At 55.8% G+C, this 25736-nt stretch overlaps 7 protein-coding genes across 7 annotated transcripts, besides 5 other annotated features; 3 read left to right on the top strand and 4 right to left on the bottom strand.

Annotated features, from left to right (window-relative positions):
- Positions 1-228: 228 nt before the first annotated feature.
- Positions 229-780, bottom strand: CYME_CMB105C (hypothetical protein, conserved; the record flags this gene model as incomplete). Its single annotated transcript, XM_005535142.1, has 1 exon — positions 229-780. The coding sequence occupies one exon, from the start codon at positions 778-780 to the stop codon at positions 229-231; it is 552 nt and encodes a 183-aa protein (XP_005535199.1).
- Positions 781-1333: 553 nt separating this feature from the next.
- Positions 1334-4274: a sequence feature (repetitive element).
- A 1219-nt stretch (positions 4275-5493) lies between these two features.
- Positions 5494-5792: a sequence feature (possible transcribed region).
- Positions 5793-6105: 313 nt separating this feature from the next.
- CYME_CMB102C (hypothetical protein) lies at positions 6106-8211 on the top strand (the record flags this gene model as incomplete). Its single annotated transcript, XM_005535141.1, has 1 exon — positions 6106-8211. One exon carries the CDS (start codon positions 6106-6108, stop codon positions 8209-8211), a length of 2106 nt encoding a protein of 701 aa, XP_005535198.1.
- On the bottom strand, positions 8154-11648 carry CYME_CMB101C (hypothetical protein, conserved; the record flags this gene model as incomplete). The annotated part of the gene is made up of 1 exon (XM_005535140.1): positions 8154-11648. One exon carries the CDS (start codon positions 11646-11648, stop codon positions 8154-8156), a length of 3495 nt encoding a protein of 1164 aa, XP_005535197.1.
- A 528-nt stretch (positions 11649-12176) lies between these two features.
- Positions 12177-14543: a sequence feature (possible transcribed region).
- Positions 14171-14530, top strand: CYME_CMB099C (hypothetical protein, conserved; the record flags this gene model as incomplete). Its single annotated transcript, XM_005535139.1, has 1 exon — positions 14171-14530. One exon carries the CDS (start codon positions 14171-14173, stop codon positions 14528-14530), a length of 360 nt encoding a protein of 119 aa, XP_005535196.1.
- A 941-nt stretch (positions 14544-15484) lies between the features above and the next one.
- CYME_CMB098C (hypothetical protein, conserved) lies at positions 15485-15838 on the bottom strand (the record flags this gene model as incomplete). The annotated part of the gene is made up of 1 exon (XM_005535138.1): positions 15485-15838. The coding sequence occupies one exon, from the start codon at positions 15836-15838 to the stop codon at positions 15485-15487; it is 354 nt and encodes a 117-aa protein (XP_005535195.1).
- An 811-nt stretch (positions 15839-16649) lies between these two features.
- CYME_CMB097C (hypothetical protein) lies at positions 16650-18773 on the top strand (the record flags this gene model as incomplete). Its single annotated transcript, XM_005535137.1, has 1 exon — positions 16650-18773. The coding sequence occupies one exon, from the start codon at positions 16650-16652 to the stop codon at positions 18771-18773; it is 2124 nt and encodes a 707-aa protein (XP_005535194.1).
- Positions 16778-19920: a sequence feature (possible transcribed region).
- A 1831-nt stretch (positions 19921-21751) lies between these two features.
- On the bottom strand, positions 21752-24724 carry CYME_CMB095C (similar to alpha-glucosidase; the record flags this gene model as incomplete). Its single annotated transcript, XM_005535136.1, has 1 exon — positions 21752-24724. The coding sequence occupies one exon, from the start codon at positions 24722-24724 to the stop codon at positions 21752-21754; it is 2973 nt and encodes a 990-aa protein (XP_005535193.1).
- Positions 24725-25084: 360 nt separating this feature from the next.
- Positions 25085-25736: part of a sequence feature (possible transcribed region) that runs on past the window's edge.

Here is a 25736-nt window from a genome sequence, read left to right as displayed (position 1 = left end):
GAACGCAACGCGGTATATCGCTTGCACTACCGCGCCGGTGGTAACCCGCAGCAACTCACGGACGAGGTGGCGGACACGGGCTTTTCATCGTGGCGTCGCATCAGGATGGATAGCGCTGCCACGGCTTCTACTCGGTGACTATCTTGACTCGGTGAAATGGTTACAAACCGTAAAGGCGCCCGTTCAACATCCATGCTCTGGTGGCAATGCTCGGCTCAGTTGCATCTCTCATGACTCTGTGGCCGGAGCATCACGAGAGGAGGCGCTCTGACGGTTTGTCGATAAAGGCCCTAGAGATTCTACGTTCTTTTCTTGCTTTCGATTTCGGTAGCACGCACTTGTTCGCTGTTCGCGTGCTTCGAGCTCGCGGCGAAACTGAAGACGCCGTCGACTGCGCATGCTGAGGTACGTTCTTCGCCGCTCTGGAGCAACCCTGTACGAAAAATCGGCTCCAGACCGCTGCCGCAGAAGCCAACTTATATACGCGTTTCGTGTTTCCGCGTTTCTCAAGGTCTCGTAGGCGCGATAGATACGTTCAAAGTGTCGTTTAGCTGTTGCTGGGCTAGCCGGATTTCGGTCTGGGTGATAGCGCTTGGCTGCCTGGCGGTAAGCTTGTGCGACTTGCTGGGCGCTGGGCGGCGCACTCGGATCGAAGTGGAGTCCTAGAAGACTGAAATAGTCCGTGCCTCCTACAACTGCCTCTTCTTCGTCCGCCGCATCCGCACCGACATCACTAGCCGTCTCCTCAGACACTTGAACTCGCCGGTCTAACGCCTGCATTCAGGACATCATAAAAACACAGCGCGCAGCGCTTTACGCCGAACCAGATTTCGTTGGCGTTTCTCGACTGCAGAAACACCAGTAAGTCGAACCAGACTCCCTCAGTTGCGTCCGCGCTGCCAAAGCACCGTCAAGAGACCGCCGCTAAAGCAGAAACGCGCCCGAGTCTCACGAGTTTGATAGCAACACGCCGCGCTTCGGTGTCAGTTCGCTCAGGTGTGTACGTGCATGGTGTCTTTCGAATTCAATTCTGTTCCACTTGCGCTGCCGGGTGCAGCACGAGGAAGAAATTACTTTGCGATGTACCGTATAGATCGTAAACGAATTGCCTGTTAGATGTATGCTCTTTACTGGACAGTGCATGAAGACTGCATGCCTCCTTCAGGTCAATGATACCATAGAACTCAGACGGTTGCGGAGCACTGAAAGAAACAAGTATATGCGCTCCGTTGCAAAAACCGATATTCTCAAAGACGGTTCGTGGTCAATTGCACAGAACGACCCTTTGAGCACCTTACGGAGAGCGAAAGCGACGGTAATAGCCACAACAGGTGTCTCTGCCTCTAAACAGCTTGTTGTTGTGGTCCTGAAAATACTTGGATACAGTCGCAAAAAAGATTTCTATTTCATTCACGGACATCTTCCACCGAAATCGCAACGACAGCGTTCCTGGAGCGTCACTTTCGATATGAAGCACAGGGGCATCGGTTCATTTTTTCAGGTGACGAGACATCCTTCGCACGAAAAGGTCGGATCGTACATGGGTATTCGCGGTGGGGAAGATCATTCTATGTACGAACCAACGGGAAGAGAACGACGAAATCATCTGTTCTAGGCGCAGCGGATTCGTCTGGCGGCTTCAGTTTCGATGGTAGAGAAGGCACGTACAACAGCGCCAACCACTTCGTCGAATCATTAAAGACTTTTGCCGCTGACGTCTGGCGATGCTCTTCTATTGGACAACATGGCATTCCCACCGTTCTGCTTGCGTTTGGGCTTTTGCCGAGTCTATCTCGATAAAGTTACTTTCCATTCTTCCAAACGGTGTAATTTTCGAGCCCATCGAAGAAGCGTTCCAAATTGTAAAACGTAATGAGCGCTCCACTGTGCGAATCGCTGAAGCGTTCAGCACACTTCGACACACCGGGGCACATGTCGTCATTCTTGCGAAAGTCCTTCTCGCTCTGGGAAGGTCGTCGCCCAAGGGCATAGAGAAGTACGTTCGCTTCCGGAAATAAAAAAGCGAGGAGAAAGTTATGAACATGGACGTCGAGGGTTTTGGGCACCCGGAGTCGCCAGCTCCGACAAAAACTGAAAAAGTCCTCTTCTCGCTGACAATCAAGCGAAAAAGAGCAAGAAGATTATAACGATGAGAGATAGGCGAGAGAAAGTGTTTGCGCGACGTGGCGATAGCGAGACTGTAGTGGCTCAGAGGGCGCGAGTTCGATGAATCTCAGCAAAGGTGAGTTCAAGAAGCTACCATAAACGTGTAGAGTTCGTGAACCGAGACTTTAACGCCGCCATCAATATCAGACAAAGTTTGATGCTGAACACGAGACCCACGGAGCTGACGAGATCCAACTTTAAGAGGCATTGTGTCATGCTCGAGATGTAAATGGAGAAGCTGAACCCGAGTCCAGAGGGCCAGTCAAAAAAGTTTTGGAGGCGTCTGCAAGTGAGTTTATATATGCGCTCTATGGTCGTGGCACCATTTCGTTCCATACTGACCCTAGTGTGTGTTCATTCGTACAGAAAGAAAGAAATCCGTATGTTCTACTGTATTACTACTGGGAATGCGAAATCAGAAAGTAGCCATCGAATATTCGGGAGCATAGGGCTCGGCAGGGGTCCAGAAAAAGTTCCCGGTTTGGCGATTTCACCACTACATACAGGGTACGCTCTTGCAAGTAAACCGATAGGGTGCAACAGGATGCAGCATGCGCTCTTTGTCATATGCCTCGATCATGCCAGACTAGATGCGTTGGTCAAACGCACTGATAGATATGGGCGCTACTTGTGTGCGATGCCTCTGCCAAGATCACCGGACCCGGAGGATGAAGCAGGCACCATAAGTTAGACAACGACGGCAGAATGGAAATGACTTGAACGGTCATCAGTACCAGGCCATGACGCCGGATAGAAGCAAAATTCAGGTCAGTTCCTCGTTCCAGCGTCCGTGCAGTGTGCATAACAAGCATAGGGAGTAAACATATATACGAGTTCGGGAACGAGACCGTGCCTTGTTTGCTTACGATCAATAAAACTGACGAAATTCCTATTGAGTAGAGTGATGCACACCGCACCCGCACGAGCGTAGGATACTGCGATGGATACGCTTTTGATAGAAGCATCGCGGGGTATCGTGCTAGGCCCTTGCATCTCCATGTATGTCAGGGCGGTACTGCGATGGGCATTTGCGTCGGCACCAGCGACATAGCCTATAGCAGGAGTGCATTCTACGGGAGTTTCCGATCTACGGCACCCGATTTCAGCTGCAGTGCGATGCAAACACGCATGTGCCAATGCGGGGCGTCGGACACGTGTCCTTCATCGATCGGTGAGGCGTCTTGCGCGGTACACGCATTGCGCTAAATGAGCGCATCTGGGAGATCAGGCCGACATGAGACACGACGCATATGCCTCCGTTGAAGGAAAACGCGATCTTGATCAGTAGCGTGTTGTTCTACCGGAAAAAAGTTGGGTTTCCGTTGAGGTCGTAACCAAGTACAGTCTTTCAGTTCATTAGTTTTGGAACATCAAACAAGTCTAGTCAAGTGTTTTTCGTGATTAATGGTAGACGCTTTCGAACCGCGTTCGTTTTCAAAAATAAAAATAATGAACACGAAATTCGAGGATCCTGGAGGCCCCCTGCCGCCGGATTTGACAAAGCAACGGAAACCAGTGCCAACTCCAGATGAACAGAAGAAGAAGACGTATCAGAAGCAGGAGGCCTCACGACAAATGCAACTCGAAAGACGACACAAGAACGAGGTCGTAGTGAAAGCCTTTCTCGGAAGCCCTATCAAGGAACCCTACAAGAGAAAGTTGCGAGAGTCCATCAGAAAACCTGTCGAGTCGTACTCCAGTAGTATTCTTAACGCTTCTTTAGGACTGACGAAATTCGTGAACGATTTGTTCTCCGACGTTACCGACATCAAAACGGTCGAGGTTCCGAAAGAATTTTTCCACGTGTCTTTCATTCGCCAACTAATGGTTGGCGCAGGGGAAATGTCGACGAGCAATGAGCGAGTGAGAACCTTCCATGAGAACCACCCCGAATACCGCTTCAGCGGTGCTCGATACAGGGGCCACCGAGAGATTGACACCTACGGAGCGATGAAGTACGTCACGAACCTGAAGAACCACATGATCATGAACCTCAAACGCTTCATGAAACGCTCCGTCTTCGCGCTGTGCCCGGGCCTGTCTCGCAAAGGAATATGGGCCATCATCGATGGCATCACGAACGATCCTCGGGATGACCAGGAGATCGAGTTCGTCGACGAGAAGACATCATGGACGAGCACGAATGTGGATTCTGTGATTCGTGCGGCAATTCAAGAGCACCGTGCGGTACTGGGGCTGGTCAACCCAACAGAAAAGGTATCAGAGATGAAAAAAGGTGAAGAGAGATGTTGTCCCTTCATCCTGCGTTCTTTCGTGTTTCTGAATCGAGAGCTCGAACGCATGGCCGATATGGAGCTGGACGTGGAGGAAAATGAAGATTCAGTGGAACGCAGGGCTTCGCTTCTGGAGCAGCGCTTCAATGTCGTTCCGATATGCGAGGACAAGTCACACTTTATCACAATCGATTCTGGCGTCCTTTTCGGCATTATGAAGGAGATCTGTCCCGAGTTCGATGTAAGCAGGGAGGAGTTCACGGGCGAAGACCGCGACACCTATTGGAGGGATATCTTCGATTTCAAACGTCGCAAAACGAGTAAGAAGAAGGTATTCACGGGGAAGATCGAAAGCGATGGGGTATCCATAGGTGTACACTATCGGCGCTCGAATGTGGATCACCCTGTTCGGTCGTCGTTGTCGCCCTCGGCGAAGCATGAAGATGAAAAGGAGGCGGGCCCTGCGGCGCACAACGTGCACGGGAACGACTTTGTCATCGGCACGGAACGCCCTGGGAACACGGATACCATGATCGTCGCTGTGCCTAAGCGCGGGCAAGATGGTAACGACGGCAACTTACACCAGAGCGACATGCGTCTTCGAAAGTCCTCGAACGCGCGCTACTATCGAGGGTCGGAACGAATGAATGCAAGGAAAAAATGTGAGATGCGGAATACAGGAGGTAAGAATCACCTCGAAGCGATGAGCGGGGCGACAAACCTTGGAGCGGACCTTAAAGCTTTTCAGGAGTTCGTGGAAGTTCAGGTTGCGCAATGGGAGGCGTTTTGGCAAGAGAACAACAGGTTCCGGTGAGCTCATTGGCGTGTGAACTTGTACCGAGGGAAGTAACGTGCACTTGCCAACTTTTTCAATCACTTGAGCGCCCTGAGGGAGGACGAGAGTCAGAGACCCGTAGTAGCATACGGAGCAGCGAGCTGGGCGTCCATAAAAGGGAGCATACTCGCTCCGTCGACACGAGCGTACAAAGAGCGTGCACATCGTTTTGTCACAGCACCGATAGGTCAGTTCCGTACCTGAACCATACTCTATAAGCTAGGGTATACGCTTCAGAGCGTCGAGATGGAAAAAAGCCAGCGGAGCGCTTCGGAGGTAGAACAGCACGGAGAGCTGACAGAGCAGCGAACGGCGCAGAGGGTACGTGCTCGAGGAATCCTTCCATGGTTGTGTTCAACCAGTGGCAATGAACACAGAGAGTTCATGAACCTTGGCATGAACGCTGCCATCAATACGAGGAGATGTGCGGTACTGGAGACGAGACCCGAGGAACTGACGCGATCGAACTTGGTGAGGCAGCCTCTCCGGGTCGAAATGTACAACGAGAAGCTGAAAACGATAACAGATGGCCGGTCGAACAAGGCCGGGAAGCCTCTGCACGTCGGTGTATGTACGCATACGATCGATCGACGCGATCGACACAAACGCAAAGATGGCTGCAGCAAACACGCACGAACGGAGCGAGTGTCACTTTCTACCTAAAAATACATCTTTATCCAGCATCGAAGGCGGCGGCGAAGCCGCTGATCGCGCACCACGTTTTCATGCTGCGAACGCGGGTGCTTCGAAACGCCCGCTTGGTGCGGAACGCACGGTAGGAGCACTGCGGCGACGGGTGAACACGTACTTGCGTACACCCTCGTGTACCGACAAGCGATAGCTTTTGGCGCTAGGCTACGTCCACATGGAATGGTGGTGAAGCGTTCCGGCCATTTTGTGCCCGAGGTTCGAGACCGTGCCCCGCAAGCGGTCGACGCTAGACCAGCGCGTTACCCAAAGCCGCAAAGCACCCGCATGGAGCCTGGTGCAGCGCCGCTGAGGACATGCGCTGAGACGCACCCCGTCATCGATGCTGACGACCAAGCCGGGTGGTCCATCGCCCAGCCTCACACGGAGAGGGTGCTCGAGTCACGTGCCTTGGAAGAGGCGCTGCTCGCTGGTCGGCCGCTAGTGCCCAGCACGGGCAGCGGCGGGAACAGCTCTAGCAGCGGTGGCTTCTTCTCCGCGAGCTACAGTGCACCGCAGGGGCCTGCCCCCGGATTCGAGGCTCCGCCGGCGCAATTTCACGCACACACCGAGCCGGTCGTGCGGCACGTCCCGGGCGTCTTGTCGGTCACTGAGCTGGAGCGCAGCTTTCAGGGAGTCACGACGTCTGCGACAATGGCGCGGACGCCAACAGCACCACCTACACAGGCGACAGCAGAGACGCCGGGCACCGGCGCCTTGAAGACACCCTGGAATTCTTCTTTGTCAGCGGGCTTGCGGTCAGGTACCGCTTCAACGACGCCTCATATGGCTGGCAGCGTTCCACGAGCAGAGCAGCACGCGAGATCGCGAGATCCTTCCACATATGAGAGCGCTTTTCCGTGTTGGTCAGCGACAGAGACCGGTATTCATGTTGCACCTGCGGAGGTGCAGCACCCGCGCGAGTCATCGAGTCACCTCCAGGCCATGAAGCCGCACGAGATTGAGAAAGTTCGCTACCTGCAGCAACGCTCCCTGCACCTGACCGAGTCCGAAGACGCCGTACGGGCCGAGGCCTTCTATGCCACTGAGCTGGCGGCTCGGCGACACGCTGCTGCAAGTCAGCAGCATAACGTCCACGAACGCTCGAAGGTACTGTGGAAGGCAAACCAGGCACAAGCTGAACGGACGCCTTCGATGGCAGGCATGCCACCGTCGCATAGCACCTCCACCAGCATCACGGGCAATGCTGGAGGTGTCCGCGGGCCCCGGAGGCATCCGCCCAATGCAGCAGCGTTGGCGTCAGCGCTGGGTGCTCCACCAAAGTGGACGCCACAAGCGCCCCGTCAGGTGCTATCCCTGGAACTCGACCCCGATTCAGCGACATGGCAAGCAACCGAGCAGGCGAATGGTGAAGCAAACCCCAGCGGCTCGTTCCACGAAGACCCGCGCATCAAAGCACGTGGTCGCATCGAGCAAGCGTACGATGTGCTTCACGGGATGGCGCTGGAGACCGGATCCAGCCTAGTGACGCCAGCGCTCTTCGCGTCCTTGTCTGCTGCGCAGCAGACCGCCTATCAGGAGACGCTGTGCAAGCTGCTGGGCCTCTACGAGCACGGGTCGTCTGCGATGGGTGCAGTCGCATCGTCTGGTGCGCCAACTGCTCAGCTCTTCTACAGTATTTGCGCGATTCCCAAAGGCAAGCGGTTACTCACGCAAGTGTGGCAATTACTGCGTGCCACAGATCGCCAGCGCGTCTATCAGCTCTTTCTGGGGCGTCTCGCCGCTTACTGCAGTACTGAACTGGAAAATCCTGCAAATCAGCACGTAACTGAAGCATTCTGGGGCATCATCACCGACGGCATTCTGCAGTATACGTCGTTGCACGAGCTTGCCGTACTCCTGGACGCCTTTCGCACTGGTCATGCGCGCTCACGCGTCCTGACCCAGGTGGCGCTCTCGAGTGAGAAGGGCACGCACTTGTTGCGGATGCTATTTACGCAGGCATTCAAACTCCTTCAGCAGCAACAGCAACAACAACAACAACAACAACAGGCGGCGTCGACCACCGAGAGCGCGGCCTGGACGCGCGCCGTCAACGCTTTCGTCGACTGGATCACGCGTTACCTCGGAGATGCGTTTGACCTCGCAAGTCCTCGCGCGGCTGCTGAGCTATGGGAACTCATCGCCCTAATCGATGCACTGATCGAGCCTGGCTTGCAGGCACAGTTTCGATCCACGCTACGATCGTTGATTGAACAGGGCCGGGCACCTCAACCACCGGCACCGGATGTAGACGGCGGCCGACGCACTGCCTCCAGCACCCAGTGAACGACTTTGCGGGCCACGTATTCGGTTTGCTGCTCGCTCAAGATAAAGCCGTGGTAAATCTGACCGCTCTCATACTCGACATGTGCCTCGGGGACTTGTCGGCGAACTCGGGCGCACTGATCAGAAGTTGCAAACGGGTCATCCGGCACATAGTACATGACGAGTCGGCGCGCGAAACGGCGTAGCAGCGCGATATTCATGTCGCCAATGTGAAGACACTTGTCAGCAGCAAGCGCGAGAACGTTCAGGAAAAGATGGTACTTGTCGGCGGCGAGTCGGAAGAGGTCCCGAATACGGCGAGCAACCTGAGGTGTCGCCCGATGTGCCAGAAACTCATCAATGAGATCACTGACCATACGCTCGGGCGCGACGCGGAGGATCATGCTCGCCAAACCCGCCGTAATGTGTCGAGCTCCGCGCTGAAATATAAACGCTCGTTGACGGAAAGCGGTGCGGATACCGTCGGCAACCTCAGCGATCGCTGGGGTAAGTAGAATCACATGCGCTCGTTCCGCTAGCGCTGGACTCGCTTCCAGCATCCGGCAGATGATATGTGCACCGGTGCTGTGGCCAATCAAGACGAGGTCCTCGTTATCGTCGATGTCGATGTCGTCATTGATGTAGTTCGAATCCTCGGCGAATGACCAACCGACGTGTTCCCGAATGTAGGCGAGTTTGTGGCGGGTCTGTTCGGACAGGTCGAAGAAGCGTCCGGGGCGATTCAGGCCTCTAAGGTCGTGCCCGGCGAGTCCAACACCATGGATGACGAATTCAACGGACGGGTTGCCTGCCTGAGCCAGCATCGCTGCGCACTGCAGGAGAAAGGACTCGTACAACTCGATACAGCCCGGATTACCCGGTAGGAACACAACCTGACACCGGCGACGACGCCCCGGTTGGACTGGATTCCTACTCGTATCGAGATGCCGCTGCGAGTCGCTGGGTGCTTGTTGCGCGGACGGCTGTGAACGCGATACCGCTACCGCACCGTGCTGCTGGGATCGAATGAACGTACGTGTGTAGGGCAGCGTGCTGCTGCTGCTGCTGCGGATGCGACGCATTCCATTCATCGTCGGCGCATCCGAGCTTGTCGAGTCCAGGTGCACGCCTGTTCCCAGGGAGACACTGCATCCCCGATGCAAAGCGGCTGCAGGTTCACCGTTGTTCACGGAAATGCGGTTGTTTCCCGGTGATACCGTACCATCATCGAGGATCATGTCGTTCCCCGAGGGCGTCTTCCAGTCGTCCAGGTCTATTGAGGATCCCATGGAGCTCACCGACAGCGACTTGCAACCGAGCGAAGGCAAGCGCTCGGCCTGTGGGGATGCGCGCGTCGCTTGTGCCGCATTCGAGTGGATCACGAGAACCTCCGTCCAAACACCGCCTATCTCCAGGACCCGAAAATGATCATTCGAGGTCTCGCTTAAAGACGATCCTGCGTTGAACGTCCTTTTGAAGGCACCAGCTGTCGCGCGTTTGTTTGGTCGCGAGCCTCGTTTCGGTTGAGGCCGTTCCAAGGTGCTGACCCTACAGCTCGAACGATCTCGGGAATCTTTGTCATCCTCTTCGTGTGGCAGGGACGCAGACGGTCGGGCATGGAAAAGTTTCACGTTCTCGTCGTTCTCGTCGTCGTCGTCGGCCGAGTGCGAATCTGTTTCGAGCAAGCGTCTCGACCGGGCCTGTGATGTCCCGCGGGAGGATGTCGCCCTTGCGGGTGGATGATGCGTACAAGACGCGGCGGCAGCGGCATTTGCGCTCCCCGTAGAGCCCACGCTTGCTGCATCGAGCACCTGTGTGAGGGATTCACTTTGTGTGTGTTTCGATACCTGCGCCTTTCCAGGACCGGTAAGGCGAGGCGCTGGATCACCAAGATCCGAATGCCACGGCACACGCGATGCCAGAGATGTATCGGGGTTGTTGTTCTTCGCCATACCGGCAATGTTTCCTAGGCATGCGTCTACATGGCCATCTGCACACAGGAATTCTGCGACACCGTCCTCATCGATGCAGATTTGCTCCGCAGGCGTGCATGCTCCCGATTCGTTATCGGAATGGATGCTGCTCCCGTCATCCTCCAGTTGTGTGCATTCAACCTCTTCGAGCATCGGGAAAGCGATCGCTGCGTGTTTTCGAATCATAGCGTTCACGTGGGCGGCTTGACGTGCCCGCAACCATCTTGCCATGCCAGGAAAGTTCATGATCATCGACCGAAAAATGATCTGAACCGAGAGCAGCGATGCCCGCAACGCAAGCAGCAACGGTCTACGCAGTCGACGGGCGCGCAAGCGAGTGACTCGGAGGGGATCGTGAAACGCTCGCTGCACAACCGGACGCTCACTAGAGCAAGTGCCATCTCTACCGTCACGAAAGAGTGCTGGTAGGAGGCTCAGGCCTCGGAGAGTGGGTGCATGCGAGCCTTGCGTTCGATTCCATGTATTGCGTTTCGTCTGCGATGCTGGTGTTGCTGATGCTCGTGTGCTCTCGTTCGTCTCAGTGGACGTCTGTTGCACGCCAAAGTCGCCCATGCTGGCTCTCATATGCTCTGGATCAGGGCCAAGATCACCCGCTAGGTCTGATACCTTCGAAGGCAAGATGGGTTCCTCCGCGGGCGCCGTGTGCTGCATACGGCGGAAGACCTGAAACAGACGATGTCCAGCTCGTCGATATGCGGCACGCTTCGACCCAGGCAGAAAACGTAGCAGCCCCGAGCCTGGCGGCGGTGCAGGCAAACGCATCATGAATGTCCTCTGGGGCCTTCTCGGCATCTGCTGTTGCGTCAGCGAGTCCACGCTAGCCACAGGCGCGATGTTCGGTGGCTCCCATTGTCGCCATGACCGGGACACCAGGATCGAACGGCGGGCAAACTGCAACCGCTGTTGACGATTCTTCGAGGAGAGTCGCGGCAGAGGCGGCAGGGCACTGACACCAGCGCACGTTCCGGTATCGCGAGAAACGACCCGTTTGTCGCTTACGGTACCTGCATGAGTGATAGCGTCATTGGTGGCCTCGGAATCTTCCACAGAAACAATATCTTCGACCAGGCCTGCTCCGATGCGATCATTCTTGCAAGCAGCCGCCCTTTTCGCCGCATCAGTCGCCTTTGCCACCTCCTCGACGCCAGGCTGTCTGGTTCCGGTACTGTCGACACCGGCACCAGCACTACCACCCAGCTCCACCTCGTGCGCTCCTGAGCTCACTTCCGTCTGCAGTTCGGGGTTCCGCTGGATGCTCTGGTTACTGCTGGTCAGTAGCAGAGCCCAGCCGCGTGCTGCGGAACGCTCCCAGCGTCGCCGCACCGCTCGGTACGAGCGCCAACGCGCTTTGCGCTGTTTCCCCAGGGAGTGCGAGCTGTTCACCCCTACAAAAGCCGCCGCCTGATTGCCGTCTTCGGGGCAGTCTACTTTCTCGCTTTCGTCATTAGCACCTAATAAATACATAACGGATGAAAAGACAGCTGCCAAACGCAGCTGCGCTAGGCAGTGAATACAACGGCCTCGAAACCGTATGATAGTCGTATAGGCTCCAGCGTCGCAGCCGATGCGCCATGGCGCGCATGGTGCACAGCGCTCACTCGTGGCTTGACGTACGGTGTACTCGTGTATCCGTTTTCTAGCCGTTTACCTGAACAGTGTTTCACTGGTGCGTATCCGTTTTCTAGCCGTTTACCTGAACCGTGTTTCACTGGGGTATCCGTTTTCTAGTCGTTTACCTGAACCGTGTTTCACTGGTGTATTCGTTTTCTAGTCATTTACCTGAACCGTGTTTCACTGGTGTATCCGTTTTCTAGTCGTTTACCTGAACCGTGTTTCACTGGGGTATCCGTTTTCTAGCCGTTTACCTGAACCGTGTTTCACTGGTGTATCCGTTTTCTAGTCGTTTACCTGAACCGTGTTTCACTGGTGTATCCGTTTTCTAGCCGTTTACCTGAACCGTGTTTCACTGGTGTATCCGTTTTCTAGTCGTTTACCTGAACCGTGTTTCACTGGGGTATTCGTTTTCTAGCCGTTTACCTGAACCGTGTTTCACTGGGGTATCTGTTTTCTAGTCGTTTACCTGAACAGTGTTTCACTGGGGTATCTGTTTTCTAGTCCTTTACCTGAACCGTGTTTCATTGGTGTATCCGTTTTCTAGTCGTTTACCTGAACCGTGTTTCACTGGTGTATCTGTTTTCTAGTCGTTTACCTGAACCGTGTTTCACTGGGGTATCCGTTTTCTAGTCGTTTACCTGAACCGTGTTTCACTGGGGTATCCGTTTTCTAGCCGTTTACCTGAACAGTGTTTCACTGGTGTATCCGTTTTCTAGTCGTTTACCTGAACAGTGTTTCACTGGTGTATCCGTTTTCTAGTCGTTTACCTGAACCGTGTTTCACTGGTGTATCTGTTTTCTAGTCCTTTACCTGAACAGTGTTTCACTGGTGTATCTGCTTTCTAGTCGTTTACCTGAACCGTGTTTCACTGGTGTATCTGTTTTCTAGTCGTTTACCTGAACAGTGTTTCACCTGCGGATGCGTGCTATCAAATGCTTTGTCGTGATTTATAGAAGGTGTGTATGAAGTGCGTTCATTTTGAAGAAATTAAAGGGTCGCAGGGGAAGGCATAGAGATGGAATTCGGGGGTCCTCGAGGCCCGTCATCATCGGGTGCCAGACGAAAAACGGAAAAATCCTCTTCTCGCTGACCATCGAGCGAAGGAAAGCAAGTGACGAAAACGAAGGAGGAGGTGGAGTAGAGGTGCGTTCAACGAGCGGCAAGAAATGCACGGGGTTTGTGAACTGACACTCTAAAGCCGCTGTCAACATCAGACGATATGCGGTGCTGGAGACACGACCAGTGGAGCTAAGGCGATCTAAATTTGTGGGGCAGCTACTCGGGGTCGAAGTGCACAAGGAGGAACTGGAGCTGATGGCAGGGAGCGGGTCAGAAAAGGCTCGAAAGCGCCTGTCATTCGATACTTCTAGACTTTCGATGATCGTTGGACAATATTCTGTTTTTTGAGCATGTCTAGAAGAGCGCTGTCTCTTCCTAGCCCCGTCTATGACCCGCCACTCATATAGACCGAGTAGCAAACTCGACATTTTATGGCTCCTTTGATGGTACTAATCAAAGACCTTATGGATTGCTACCGATTGAAGAGGATGCAGTCCCATGGACAGACTTGAAAAGTTCTGTGTGTGGTGCAGTACGTTCAGGGTACGAACTACATGAATGATGGTCCATCAACCTGCTAACCGTAGCATATCAGACTCGTGCAAGTGGTGCCATTCCGTCCAAAGCGAGCAGTAGTAGCCTGAAGCCTTGTTGCTCGACCTTGACTCAATCCCAAGGTGCATTCCCATTGATGTACACCCGCGAGGGGATCAAATAGAAACAGAAAGAACGCGTTGGCACTGCTGTTCCAGCATTCACTGTTCTGCATGGAACACAGTACGTACACGTCTGGATGATCGTTCCTGCTTCATTTCCAACGTGCTTGCCGCCATGAAAAGCTTCGATGCACGAGGATGCTGCGTGCGTGCATGACCGACCAGAGGTCTGCTCGACGTTTCGCGCGCCGCTGCCGTGCTGTGCCGTGCTGTGCCGTGCCGTGCCGTGCCGTGCCGTGCCGTGCCGTGCCGTGCTGTGCCGTGCCGTGCCGTGCCGTGCCGTGCCGTGCCGTGCCGTGCCGTGCTGTGCCGTGCCGTGCCGTGCCGTGCCGTGCCGTGCTGTGCGTGGACATCACACACCAGCATGCAGCAGCGTCAGAGGCGCATTCACCTTTTGTATAGTTCTATACATTAGTGTCATACTTCTTTTGCGATCTCGATGCTTTTGATCGTTGGCGCTTCAGTTGCAGCGCACGACGCTCTAACGCCCTACCCTCGATCGCTTGCGCACGCTGCTTGGCCGTTGTCTGGACGGTATCAGACGAGGGCTAGCGCTGGCAACTTACGTGTATACGATTTATTCGTTATCTGCTGACTATGGGTGAAATGAAGCCTCCGGGTCAGTCTGGCACTGGAACTGCCTCCACGGCGTCTGCGTCGCGGCTTCGCCAGTTCATCAATAGCCCGGCGGGGCCACGCACGGTGTTCTTCTGGGCGCCGGCTATGAAGTGGGCGCTAGTCATCGCTGGTATCCGGGATCTAAATCGCCCTGTTGATCGAGTGTCCACGGCACAGAACGTAGCGCTTGCAGCAACTGGGGCGATCTGGGCACGGTGGTCGTTCCAGATAGTACCCAAGAACTACAGTCTGGCAACGGTGAACGTTTTCGTGTGCGCGACCGGGCTGTACCACTTGTTTCGAAAGGCGCGTGCGTACCTCGAGACGCGCGCTGCATGAACATTGCGTAAAATACAGATCTGGAGCGGAATTGCTGTGTGGACTGCAGGCAAATTACGGGCTATGCTCACGTCTTCGAAGCTGGAACCGAAGTAGACTGTAGCATGTCAGAACAACAGTTTTTACGCGGAAGCAGACGTCGAGGCACCCTGGATCAAGTATCCGAACGGGATAGCGAGTGCTTCCTATGCTAGTGAAGGTCGCTCGGAATGGTGTCGCATGCGCCTTGACGCTGTTAGGGGCCTCCGCGTATGCATCCTGCGTCTCTATTCGAAGCAAGAGGAAACCGTTCCGTTTGCATCGCCATCAATCTTGTGAAGGTACGTATGCGACACGGTCCCAATGGCGGGAATGAGCATTCTCAGAAAGAGAGAGAGAGAGACAGGCAGGCCGTCCTTAGATCGTCAACGGCTTTCACCTTGTTACCGCAGGCAGCGCTCGGCTCCGGAGCACGAACCCATAAGATACAGCTTCTCGGTGCTTCGCTTCACGAACACGTATACGCCGGCTGATGGTTACCTCTGTCGAGAGGACCATCCTGTGCTTATAGAATGTTTCTCGGATAGACGGTTTCAGAAACCAGTTAAGAATACGTCAGTTGGCTGCACGTGTGCACAAAGCGACCTTCTCCAACGCCTGTAGAAAACAGCTCATGGATCGCACTGTGCATCTCGTGACGCAGGTGCCGAGCGCTTCTCCATGTCGAATGATGTACGGTTCTCACACGTACCAACTTGATGCGCGGGGATACAAATCCACGCTGGCGGTGCAAGGTAATGCGTATCTTTACCGAATTGCCCGCGGATCGTCGTTATGTGCAAGCATGACGAAGCACTCCGTCACATGTCGATGACGGTACGCATGAATGAGTAAGTACGTTTCAGTGGCGCTGCATATGATTATCAGTGTGCCGATGTGCGCTCGCGTTCTTTCTCCTGATATCCCTATGGGTCCCTAAATGACGACTCGACGGGGCTCTTTCAGCAACACGACACTGCCAGGTTTTTCGTCCGATTGAAGATGTCTCCTGCTGACATATTTGGCCGGTAGATAGATAACCGTGACGCGATGCACCTGACGCCATTTTGAACGCTCTTTCACGAGCTGAGCACAAGCCAAAACTGCTTCGCGAGGGGGCTCTCTCCAGGCCCCGTTTGGGTTCTCCAGGACGCAGTGCGGGGACGGCAGCGACTCGAGGTGAAACCACCAGTCGTTCTGCCGAGCACTTCGACAGAGAGCCTGGTTCTCGAGCGCGTTCTCCCCAACGCGTGCTCGCAACCCGCCCGCTACCGTGCACTCGTAGACCATGACGTAAAGCTGCGCGAGCGAGTCGCCGCCCAAGCCTGTAACGCCACCAGAGACTTTGATCGGTCCTCCTACAGTGAACGCTATAAGGAAGCACGGCCACAGCACTGGACAAGCAGTTGAAGTTCGGTTCTTATAGGCGCTCGTCCGGCCTCGTTACCGCCCGTGCTCCAACTTGCTCTCAACAAAGCCAAGAACGCGAAAAGCGAACCAGGATGCAACACCTGTGCCGACCTAGACGAACCAAATACTTCCAACTGCTCACAGGGGTTCTCCACGTTACCAGTGACCTGTCAGCTGGTGCCGAAGCGTACACCCACAACAGCAGCGTCGTTCGCGCCCAAAAGCCACTTCTAGAGGCGCGAGCGCGAACCCTTCAGGCACACTCCAGTTCTCGTCCTCAGGAACCTTCCTCGTGAACCCCTCACTTGAAGCACACAGTGTAAACAAACGGCTGTTGCAAACACTTTTCCCGGAGCACTGCAGGGAGAACAGTTCCAGGGCACGCGAACGCCGCTATCCTGCGCCTCATGCTCCGGCGCTGAACACTTCAACCAACAGCGTCTATATATACCGACCGCTTTTACGGGGGCGTTCTTCTAGCGAGTCGCTTTCCTACTAAACGCGCTTCCAGCAGGAGTTTCAGAGCCCTAGGACCAGCGTCTACAACTGCGTAGACTCGAGTGAGCTTCTCCGCGGTCGCCGGGGGTGCCGTCGAGCAGCCGTAAAACGCGTACGCTTCCTGCGAGTGCAAGCACAGGCGTCCGCGGGTGCGACGTACTCCAGCAAGGAAACCCCCTGTCAACCGCGTTCCATGAGAAGGGCATCGCCTAGGGCACGATCTGCCGGACCAACGAGGGATCAGTCGGAAGCGGCTGCACCCGGTGCAGCCCTAGACGAGTACGTTTCTAGTTTACGGGGAGCACGCGCTCCAGATGGCGACGGGGCGCTACAGCGGGAAATCGATACCCTAGCGTCGCTGATCCAGTCAAGCAGTTACCGACAGGGTGGCAATGGGAACGGAGTGGGAGCATCGTTGCTTTCCGTGCCACTGAGCACGTCATCCAGTGCGAGCGCCCTCGCCGGTCGCCAGGGTGCAGCACAGACGCCAGTCGCGGTGGCGAGTGCGGCAAGCATCGGGACAGCAGCCCGAGCCGGTGCAGGCGAACGAGCAGCATCGACTGGTGCAGGTACGTCACCACCACTGCCGCCACCGCCGCTAACAACAGCAACGATAACGGCGCCTTCGGGGGCAACACCAGCAGCGAACCCGAACTCGAGTCGAACGCCGCAGCAGCGCCAGTCGGAGCTCTTCCTCGCCCAACGCTTTGCGCGTTACTTCATGGGACGACTCTTAGAGCATATGCGTGGACGTCAGGCTTCTTTGAATAGCCTGGATGCATCGCAGTTGAATGTCTTCAATTCGTATCGACGGGCGATTCGTGATAAGCTCTGCGAACTCGCCGAGGATCGTACAGACTATCATTCATTTCGGAGAGCACTGCGGGAACTCTTTCACCGAGCGACGGATGGTGCTGTGCCGGATCTCTGGGGCGACTTTGTGCGCTTCTGCACTGCACCGCGGCAGGCACCTGCAGCATCGACTTCAGGGACGGCTGGGTCGGCAACTGGAGACGCTCCCGCACCTGCATCACGAACGGAGCCACCAAGCGCTGATCCAGTAACGAGCCGAACGGGCATGCCGGCAGCTGTCGTCGGGAGCGAGGTCACTGCGCTTCCCAAAACGCACCCTACTCCCTCGGGCACGCGCCCCGGAGGAGCCAGCGCTGAGCGACGATCCATGCCAGGCTCCAGGCCGGTGCCGAGTGCGAACTCACTACCCTACGCGCAGTCGTTGCAGAGTGCTCGCGAGGCGGGCGGAGTTGTTGGTGGAGCATCCCTCGCTTCGCAACGCCATGCAGCAGCCGGCGCTGGCCCTATGATTGCAATCGAAAGCGCTGTATCGTCGGCAGCAGCAGCAGGTACTCAGACAAGGGAGCATGATGATGACGATGAAGATAATGCCGCCAATGAACCAGACGGAAGTGCTGCAAGCCCTGGGCCTGAAGATACTGGCAACGACGATGACGACGATGTAGAGCGTCTCGTCAAGGTAGACTTGGAACGAGAACGAGCTCTTCTGGAACAGGAGAATGTTGTCACTGCGGTCGTAGACGCCGCACCGGAATCGTTTCTCCTCGATCAGCAAGCGTTAACAGCGCGTTTCCTGGAGGCGCTCCAGAGACACGGGAACCTGCGGGCAGCCAAGTCATGCCTTGCCCTGCTCAGTCAGGCCGCAGAGACGCGACTGCGGCAAGTGCTCGAGCGCACGCTCCAGTGGACAGCAGCTAGGCGCCAGGCATATCCCCGATACGCGCTGACTCTGGTTGTACCCGAATCATCTGTACGACGTGTGCTGGCACAGCAGCGCAAGAAACTCTTGGAAGAGCGAGCTCGAAAGCGATATGCGCTGAACCTGCCAGACGAGGGTGAGAACGCCGATACTGGAGTCCAGCTCCATCACCGTCGGCTTGCGTTGGAGCAAGCTCGTCAACGGGAAAAAGTCCAGGAGACCAATGTGGCGCTGAGTGGAATGCTCGCTGCACTGACTGCAGCTCGCCGAAAGCGTCCTGTTCCAACGCGTACGCGTCCCTCTACAACCGATTACGAACGAGCAGACGCCAACGATGGCACCACAGCGGAGCCAGACTGGGAGTCGGAGCGTCGTACCAAACCACGGCTGGCTGCGCGGCAGCACGCAAGCACAGCACCAGAAGCGTCGGCTGCGTCTTCGACGTTGCCACGTGGGATGAGCGCATACTCGACAATTCAGCTGCGGGATGCTATTCGGGCGTTAGCTGCGGACCCGCTCGCTCGAAAATCTCGTCTCCTGGAAAGATGGGCGATGCGTATCCAGAAAAACGTGTCCAATGTGTGAACGGTGCAGGTGTCGTCGTGATGTCCAGGAAGGACGGGCAATGCGTCTCCAAGAGAACGTGCTTTGTATCTGAACGGCACAGGCATGCTGTGACGATAGTTGCTGGAGTCGTTCAAGAGCTCTGGACTTGGGCGGTTGTTCGAAACGTAGCATTCGTGACGTCCATGGGAAAAACGCCAGCGCACATGTGCTTTTGCAGGGGCGTCTCCGGCAGCTCGTTGCGTGAAAAAGAACGGGTCTTGACCGGGGCCTGGAACCTGCGGGCGTCCACTGCTCCAGAATATAGACAGATCCTGCGAACGCTCTCAGGTTTCGCCGAACAAGCGCACGAGTATCTTGTTTTTTCGCACCACGAGATCTATACACGTTTCAGGTAAAATGAAACACTGACCTGCTCGTTCTATTTGTCTGTATCTATTTTTCCGAGCTATGCTTTACATGGACAGCTTCGGTATTCCAAGTCCAGCGGTGACGGCTCACGAACTCGTGCGTCATTCAGAGAGGCTCGGAAGTTTTTCCAAGTGACTTCACGGACGCCTCGCCGCTGCTATCCGTACTCTCGACCGAGTCCAAGAGGAGTCGCGACGCCCTCGACCCAGTGTTCGTAAGCTGGACGGTATCACGATGCAGTGCAGACGGGCAAGCGTCTGTTCTTCGCTTCTCCTTACGTAAAGCGTGCCGAATCCACACACGCCTCAAGTATGCGATCGTTCGGTTTCGAGGCAACACGTACGCGCAGCAGGTGCCGCGTCCGGACTGACGAGGGAAAGCACTCTACCTTGCCGCTTGACAAGTATGTCACAGCATCGTGCCAGACGCTCACTGAGCTTCGTGCGTCGAATCATCGACTCCGTTCGAGAGACGATCTCCGCTGTCCACGCGCTCGCTTTCTGTCTCGTTGCGAACACCGACGAGACGCGAGTCCACGGCTGCACATCACATCTCGTGGGATGCGTCCGCGAGACGTCTCCGTCTCTTCTGTTTCCTCGCGAAAGCGCCTTGGACTCGGGCTGGAGCCATCACAGCACCCGCACTCCAGTGGAGCCTGCGTCACCGTTGTTCATGGACGAAGCATAGGCGGATCGACGCGTAGGATCCAGTTGTGCAGTAAGGATTTCCCGTCCCGCACGTATTGCATCCTGTACATGACCGAATATCCCACATGCGGATGCGGCTGGGAGCATGGCGCCCCCATCGTATGCACCGCGGACAGAGCACCGGCGCAAGGTATCAACCAGAAGCGGGACGACATCCCGGGAAACCGCACCAGGATCGACAGCGGGTGAGGGCGTCTCGAATAGCGCTCTGTGGGCGTCCGTCAATGCCGAGAAGCGAGCGCTGGTCCAAGTCTTGATGTGCCTCAGAGCGGCGCTCAGGGGAGCATGAGGCGGCGGTGTGGCGGCAACATTTGCATCCCTGACGACAACCGAGTGTTAGCGGCTGCGAAGGGCGCACCGCGGCTGTGTACCCAGAAGCTGAACCTGCCAAGCATTGTATGGATGAGGACTTTCGTTGTTGTGTGGAATACATCGATACGAGCTGGAAACTGGGTCATCGTGAATGCTGAGCGCTGCCACCAGCGCCGCTGAACGACGACGACGGACGAGGCCTGGTGGAATAGCGATACCGGTGTATTGAATGCCGGAGATGAGCACGGCAACGGATGGCAAGCCTAGCATTGCTCGCAAACGGTTTGGTGCTTATGAGAGGTTGAAGCGATCCGAGCTTTCGGTTATGCGGCGTTGGTGATAAATCGATTGTATTTTACAGTGACGTGGGTGTAAAGAATTCCGGTTCTAAACTATAGATCAGTGATCAAATTCGCAGCTTGTCTTACACAGTTCCAATACGTTCCTATGCAGCTGCTTCTTCCACGATACACCAGCAAGACCTGGTACTGATTTTCGGCGCTGACCTCGCCCGTATATTGGATGCATAGCGAACTGCACTTGACTCGCTTGACTACGGTGCAGTGTCGTTTCAGAGAGACGGATACCCGAACCGTCGATCACGGTCAGTCGCCTCCGTATCGGGCCAAGAGAAGCTTCCATGTATCAAACTATGCCCTATTGCGTAGCGCAGCGTCTCGGAAGCGACGATGCACTGCTCGTACCGTTCACACACGGCATCCTCGTTGACAAGGCTGCACCCGTGCAGCAGCTGTACTTCTCTGCGTCTTCGCGTGCACTGCAGCAAGGCGTGCACCACTTAACCTCACGTGTGCTTTTCGCGCCACATCTCCTCTGTACTTGTCGACAGTTTCGAGAATAGACGGCCATCATAGCGCCTCCCCTCATGAAGCAACTTCTCTTGGTTGTGCTAAGCTCGCTGTTCCTGGAGCAGGTGGTACGGCAAAGAAAAACCTCCCAGCGTCTCACGTAACTTTGCACCAGTGCTCCGTGTGGACCCGCATTCGACCCAAGACACCAGCCAGGGTGAACCTCGTCACTTTTACCTACGAACGGGCGGACTCAGTTCAGCCCGATCGCTCTTTTGTACAAACTGACAGACTTGTGCATCTTAAGACGATGACGCCTTCCTGACGTTTCTGAGCCCGGCGGACTGAACCTCGTGTGGTTGTTGTTTGTCCTTGGTGCGCAAATGATACCGCTCTGGCGAGCAATGCGTTCGCTCAGCTTGTATCTCAGACCATTTTGAAATGAGTATGACAAGGGTTCCACTATTCGGGGCCCAGCGGGCAGCAGGAAGCTCCCCCACGAAGACTCCTCGGCCAAGGTCACAGCATAGATGCGGGTGATGACGCCTGTACAAAGTCATTTCCAGTGGTTCCTGGAGCAGCACCAGCACTGGCACCAGCAGCAAAGCATCGTGATGCTCCAGATATCAACGATCTTCATGTGCTCTAAAGTGGTAAAGCCCGACACCACCAAACCACGATATCGCTGCGGATCTGCATGATCCTCCAGCGCTGCGAACGGTTGACGCTTCAATTTTTCAGGGCCCGCAATAGCCCATTGTCAGGCGTCGTTGATACCATGACTTTCGACCAGGTGAGCCGCCGCTTCTTCAGCATCAGCGAAAACGAAACGCGCTACGGCGGATCCGACTCGCACGTAAACCGGGAGAACGCTTGTCGTTGTGATCGTGCAGGGACCCGTCAGCGGTGCTGGAGCAGGCGTAGCAAGCCGCACTGCGCCGATACTGCTGCTGGGGTGATAGGCACACCAGTTACCAGGGGGCAACCAGACCTGACGTTGCCGAGGCTGCAGGGAACGTGAATCTGTCATATTTGGCGTACAGGATGAGGAACGCGGCGACTTGCTCGGAGGCACTTGTTGCGGCACGCGCTCAAGTGTGTGCGTAGCGGTAGTCGACGGCGTCGGCCCGAGTGGATGCGTCACCCCGGGTACGTGGGTATCTTGGTCTGCATTCAGAGCATCGATCGCTGCACTGGTGTATACCGCACTCAGCGGTGTCAGCATTGGCGCTACCAACACGTCATCGCCCAGCATAAACTGATCATCGATATCCCACGAGATAGCGAGCTGAGGACAGAGCCACCACATTGGCCGTGCAAGGGGGGCTCCCTCTTCACAAGCCGAACGCACGAGCGCCTCCAAAAGGCCGCTATCCTCGAGGATATGCTTCCGAACAGCAAGAGCCTCAACAAGCGCTGCCTCAACGCTTGCTCCATATTTCCAGGGCGGCAGTGATAACTGGATGGAGGGCATCAGCGCATTCGCGTAGAGCCAACGCATCATGAGATCAGCGCCAGCCTGCACTTGATCGTACTCGTTACCACCGACCATATCTGGGAGAACGAAGCAAAATCCCAACACACCACTGGTAAGCATGGTGGGGATCACCGACGCTAGCCCGTTGTCGATCCCGTCATGGGAGAAACGATCGAACATGCGGTACAGACAAGGGATCCACTGGGCTGGCTGGGCACCCGCCGCGAGTCCAGTGGCTGTCGCTGCGCGAGCCTCGGCGGGAGCAACAGGCACCTGCTCTGCGTCGTCCAAGGTTGTCGCAGACAGTACGGCATGGGCGGCAACTCCTGAGTTTGTTCGCGCTTCGGCTTCTACCGAGAAGCGCGGGCTCTCTGTCTCGGGCTGTGCTTCGCGAGTTGCTGCTTTCCGAATGAGGTAAGGGGTTTCTCGAGTCGCGCGAAATGCATCGGATGCTGCTACGCTTCCAGCATCCATCCTGGTCACAGGAAGCGATGCACTCGCCTCCATGCCTATCCTGTGATCTGTACCAGTGACCTGCGGCGCCTCTGTTCCAAGAATGAGTGGCAGAACAACACGCTGCAGCCACCAGTCCGTATACTGACCGGGATATGCGAGCTGGGTGTACGCCTCGAGCTGCCGGGGTAACCAACACGGCTCTCCTGAATCAAACTTGAACCCGTCAACCCCGGTCTCAGCACGTAGGATTCGTGCCCGCTCTAAGAACCAGCGACAGGCCTCTGGATTGGCCACATCGAGCGCAGCGACCGGCTGCGGTTGCCACCAGGGAAAGAGGGCCCCATCGGCAACCAGATACCCTTTCGAACGCCCCTCTAGATACGCTTGACTCTTTTCCTCAATAAAAGCAGTGCACCAAAGCGTTACTTTGAAGCCCAGAGCATGCAGCGCCTGCACCATCTGTGCTGGTTGCGGAAACTTGACCCTATCGAAGCGAAAATCACCATAGGCTTCGGACCAACGATCATCGATTTCCATCACACTGCGCGGCAGGTTCCGCGCTGCAATCTCTTGCGCAAAACTCAGAACATCCTCCTGTGTTACGTTCTGCTTGAAGCGGGCCCAGGTCGTCCAAATAGGATGCTGGAGCAGGCTTCGAGGTGGGGACAAAAGTCGTCTCCCCGTCGCCGCTGCACCCATGCGTTCGAGGAGCGCCTCACGCGCTGCGCGCACGTTTGGCCGAGGAGTAACCACTAGATGCACATAGACCACAAGTTCGTCTTCGTATCCGAGTCGAGTACCCAATAATGGATGCCAGACACGTTCGTAGTCGTAACCGTAGCGTGACTGGATGCGGAGCAGGTCGTCACCTAGAGGTAACGGGCTCTGGTGTGATCCAGCCAAGGCTCGAGGCGGAAAACGTCTGTCTCGCAGTGGAAGTACCTGTCGCAGCGCGTTCTCATGGCCTACCGTCCAGGCACGACGTGAGGCTGCAGCATCTGTTTCACGTGGTGCATTCATACCTACATGAAGATAGGGTGTCCTACGCTCGTCAACCAGAATTGCAAATCCCCCGGTGGTACACCAGCCGGGAATAGCGAGGGTCCCTAGCCCGCACACTCCATTATCGAAAGGATAGAAAGGCCCTAGTTCAAGGCAAGCCGCGCAGCTGGGCCAGTGCTGTTGCATCAGGTGGCCAGTGCCGTACCATCGTCCTGCCGCTCGCAAGTGAATCCGAACTTCGGGAAACCTTTCGTTGTCAGGGGAGTCAGTGACTCGCCATACCAGTACATCACGCTGGAGGCGCGCATATGCCTTAGTCTGGCTGTAGCAAACGTGGCACTCTAAGAGGCCTTCATGTGCAGTGCCTTGCACATGCAGCACATTCTGCGGTGAGGAGCCAGGTGCTGGGTCCAGCGCACCAGTTTCCAGTGGCGTCAGCCGCGAGAGGTGCTCGTTCACTGCTCGTCGAGATTCGTGTTCTGTTTTCAGGCTCGTTAGACTTGGGGTCACGCTTTGAGTGGGTTGGCGTAACGGCAACGACAAGGCGATACCCAGGAGCGGTTCGAGCGGAGCGTTTGTGCTTGGTTCGGCGGTTTGCTCTGGTGTTCGCTCTATGAGGATGAGCACAACAACGCTCTCATCTTTCGAAATGAGATCGACGATCAATTGCTGGTAGCGGGCGTCTTCGGCGTGTTTCCATGGAAGCCAGTGCTCACTCGGGCATAGTGCTCGCGCTTCTGGGTCTGCCGGAAGCACCGTGACGAACCCGCAGGGCCACGTGCTCTGGTACGCCCTCATGCCCTGTAGTAATCCGCGCAAAACACAAAACCAGTGAACATAAATACGCGGTTACTGCAGCTGAAACGAATGAGAGGCCAGCGTGTCTTTCCAGCGTCTATCGTTCGACCAGAAGCAACCACAACGGACAAGTGAAACGCTGGAGGTTGCTACTCGCCATATGGTATTGGCCAAGGCTCAGGAGACGTGAGCGTCCCGAGGACTTGATTGCTCTCTCATTTTTATTGATGAGGAAGGTACTTTACGTAAACTGTGTGAGTGTGACAATTCAGTGGTTACCGAAACCAGAAAGCTAAGCTTCTACGATGCTGTTTGACGTCTTTCATGGCGGGGCGCAACTCTCCAGTAGTCCAAGTTGTCGCGTTTTTCACGATACACGTTTCAGGTAAAAGGAAACACTGACCTGCTCGTTCTATTTGTCTGTATCTATTTTTCCGAGCTATGCTTTACATGGACAGCTTCGGTATTCCAAGTCCAGCGACGACGGCTCACGGACTCGTGCGTCATTCAGAGAGGCTCGGAAGTTTTTCCAAGTGACTTCACGGACGCCTCGCCGCTGCTATCCGTACTCCTGACCGAGTCCAAGAGGAGTCGCGACCCCCTCGACCCAGTGTTCGTAAGCTGGACGGTATCACGATGCAGTGCAGACGGGCAAGCGTCTGTTCTTCGCTTCTCCTTACGTAAAGCGTGCCGAATCCACACACGCCTCAAGTATGCGATCGTTCGGTTTCGAGGCAACACGTACGCGCAGCAGGTGCCGCGTCCGGACTGACGAGGGAAAGCACTCTACCTTGCCGCTTGACGAGTATGTCACAGCATCGTGCCAGACGCTCACTGAGCTTCGTGCGTCGAATCATCGACTCCGTTCGAGAAACAATCTCCGCTGTCCACGCGCTCGCTCTCTGTCTCGTTGCGAACACCGACGAGACGCGAGTCCACGGCTGCACATCACATCTCGTGGGATGCGTCCGCGAGACGTCTCCGTCTCTTCTGTTTCCTCGCGAAAGCGCCT

This window comes from Cyanidioschyzon merolae, chromosome 2 (assembly GCF_000091205.1).
Source record: "Cyanidioschyzon merolae strain 10D DNA, chromosome 2, complete genome".
Classification (NCBI taxonomy): domain Eukaryota; phylum Rhodophyta; class Bangiophyceae; order Cyanidiales; family Cyanidiaceae; genus Cyanidioschyzon; species Cyanidioschyzon merolae.
Note: the sequence above shows the minus strand (reverse complement) of the source record. Positions and strands in the feature narration are given on the sequence as shown.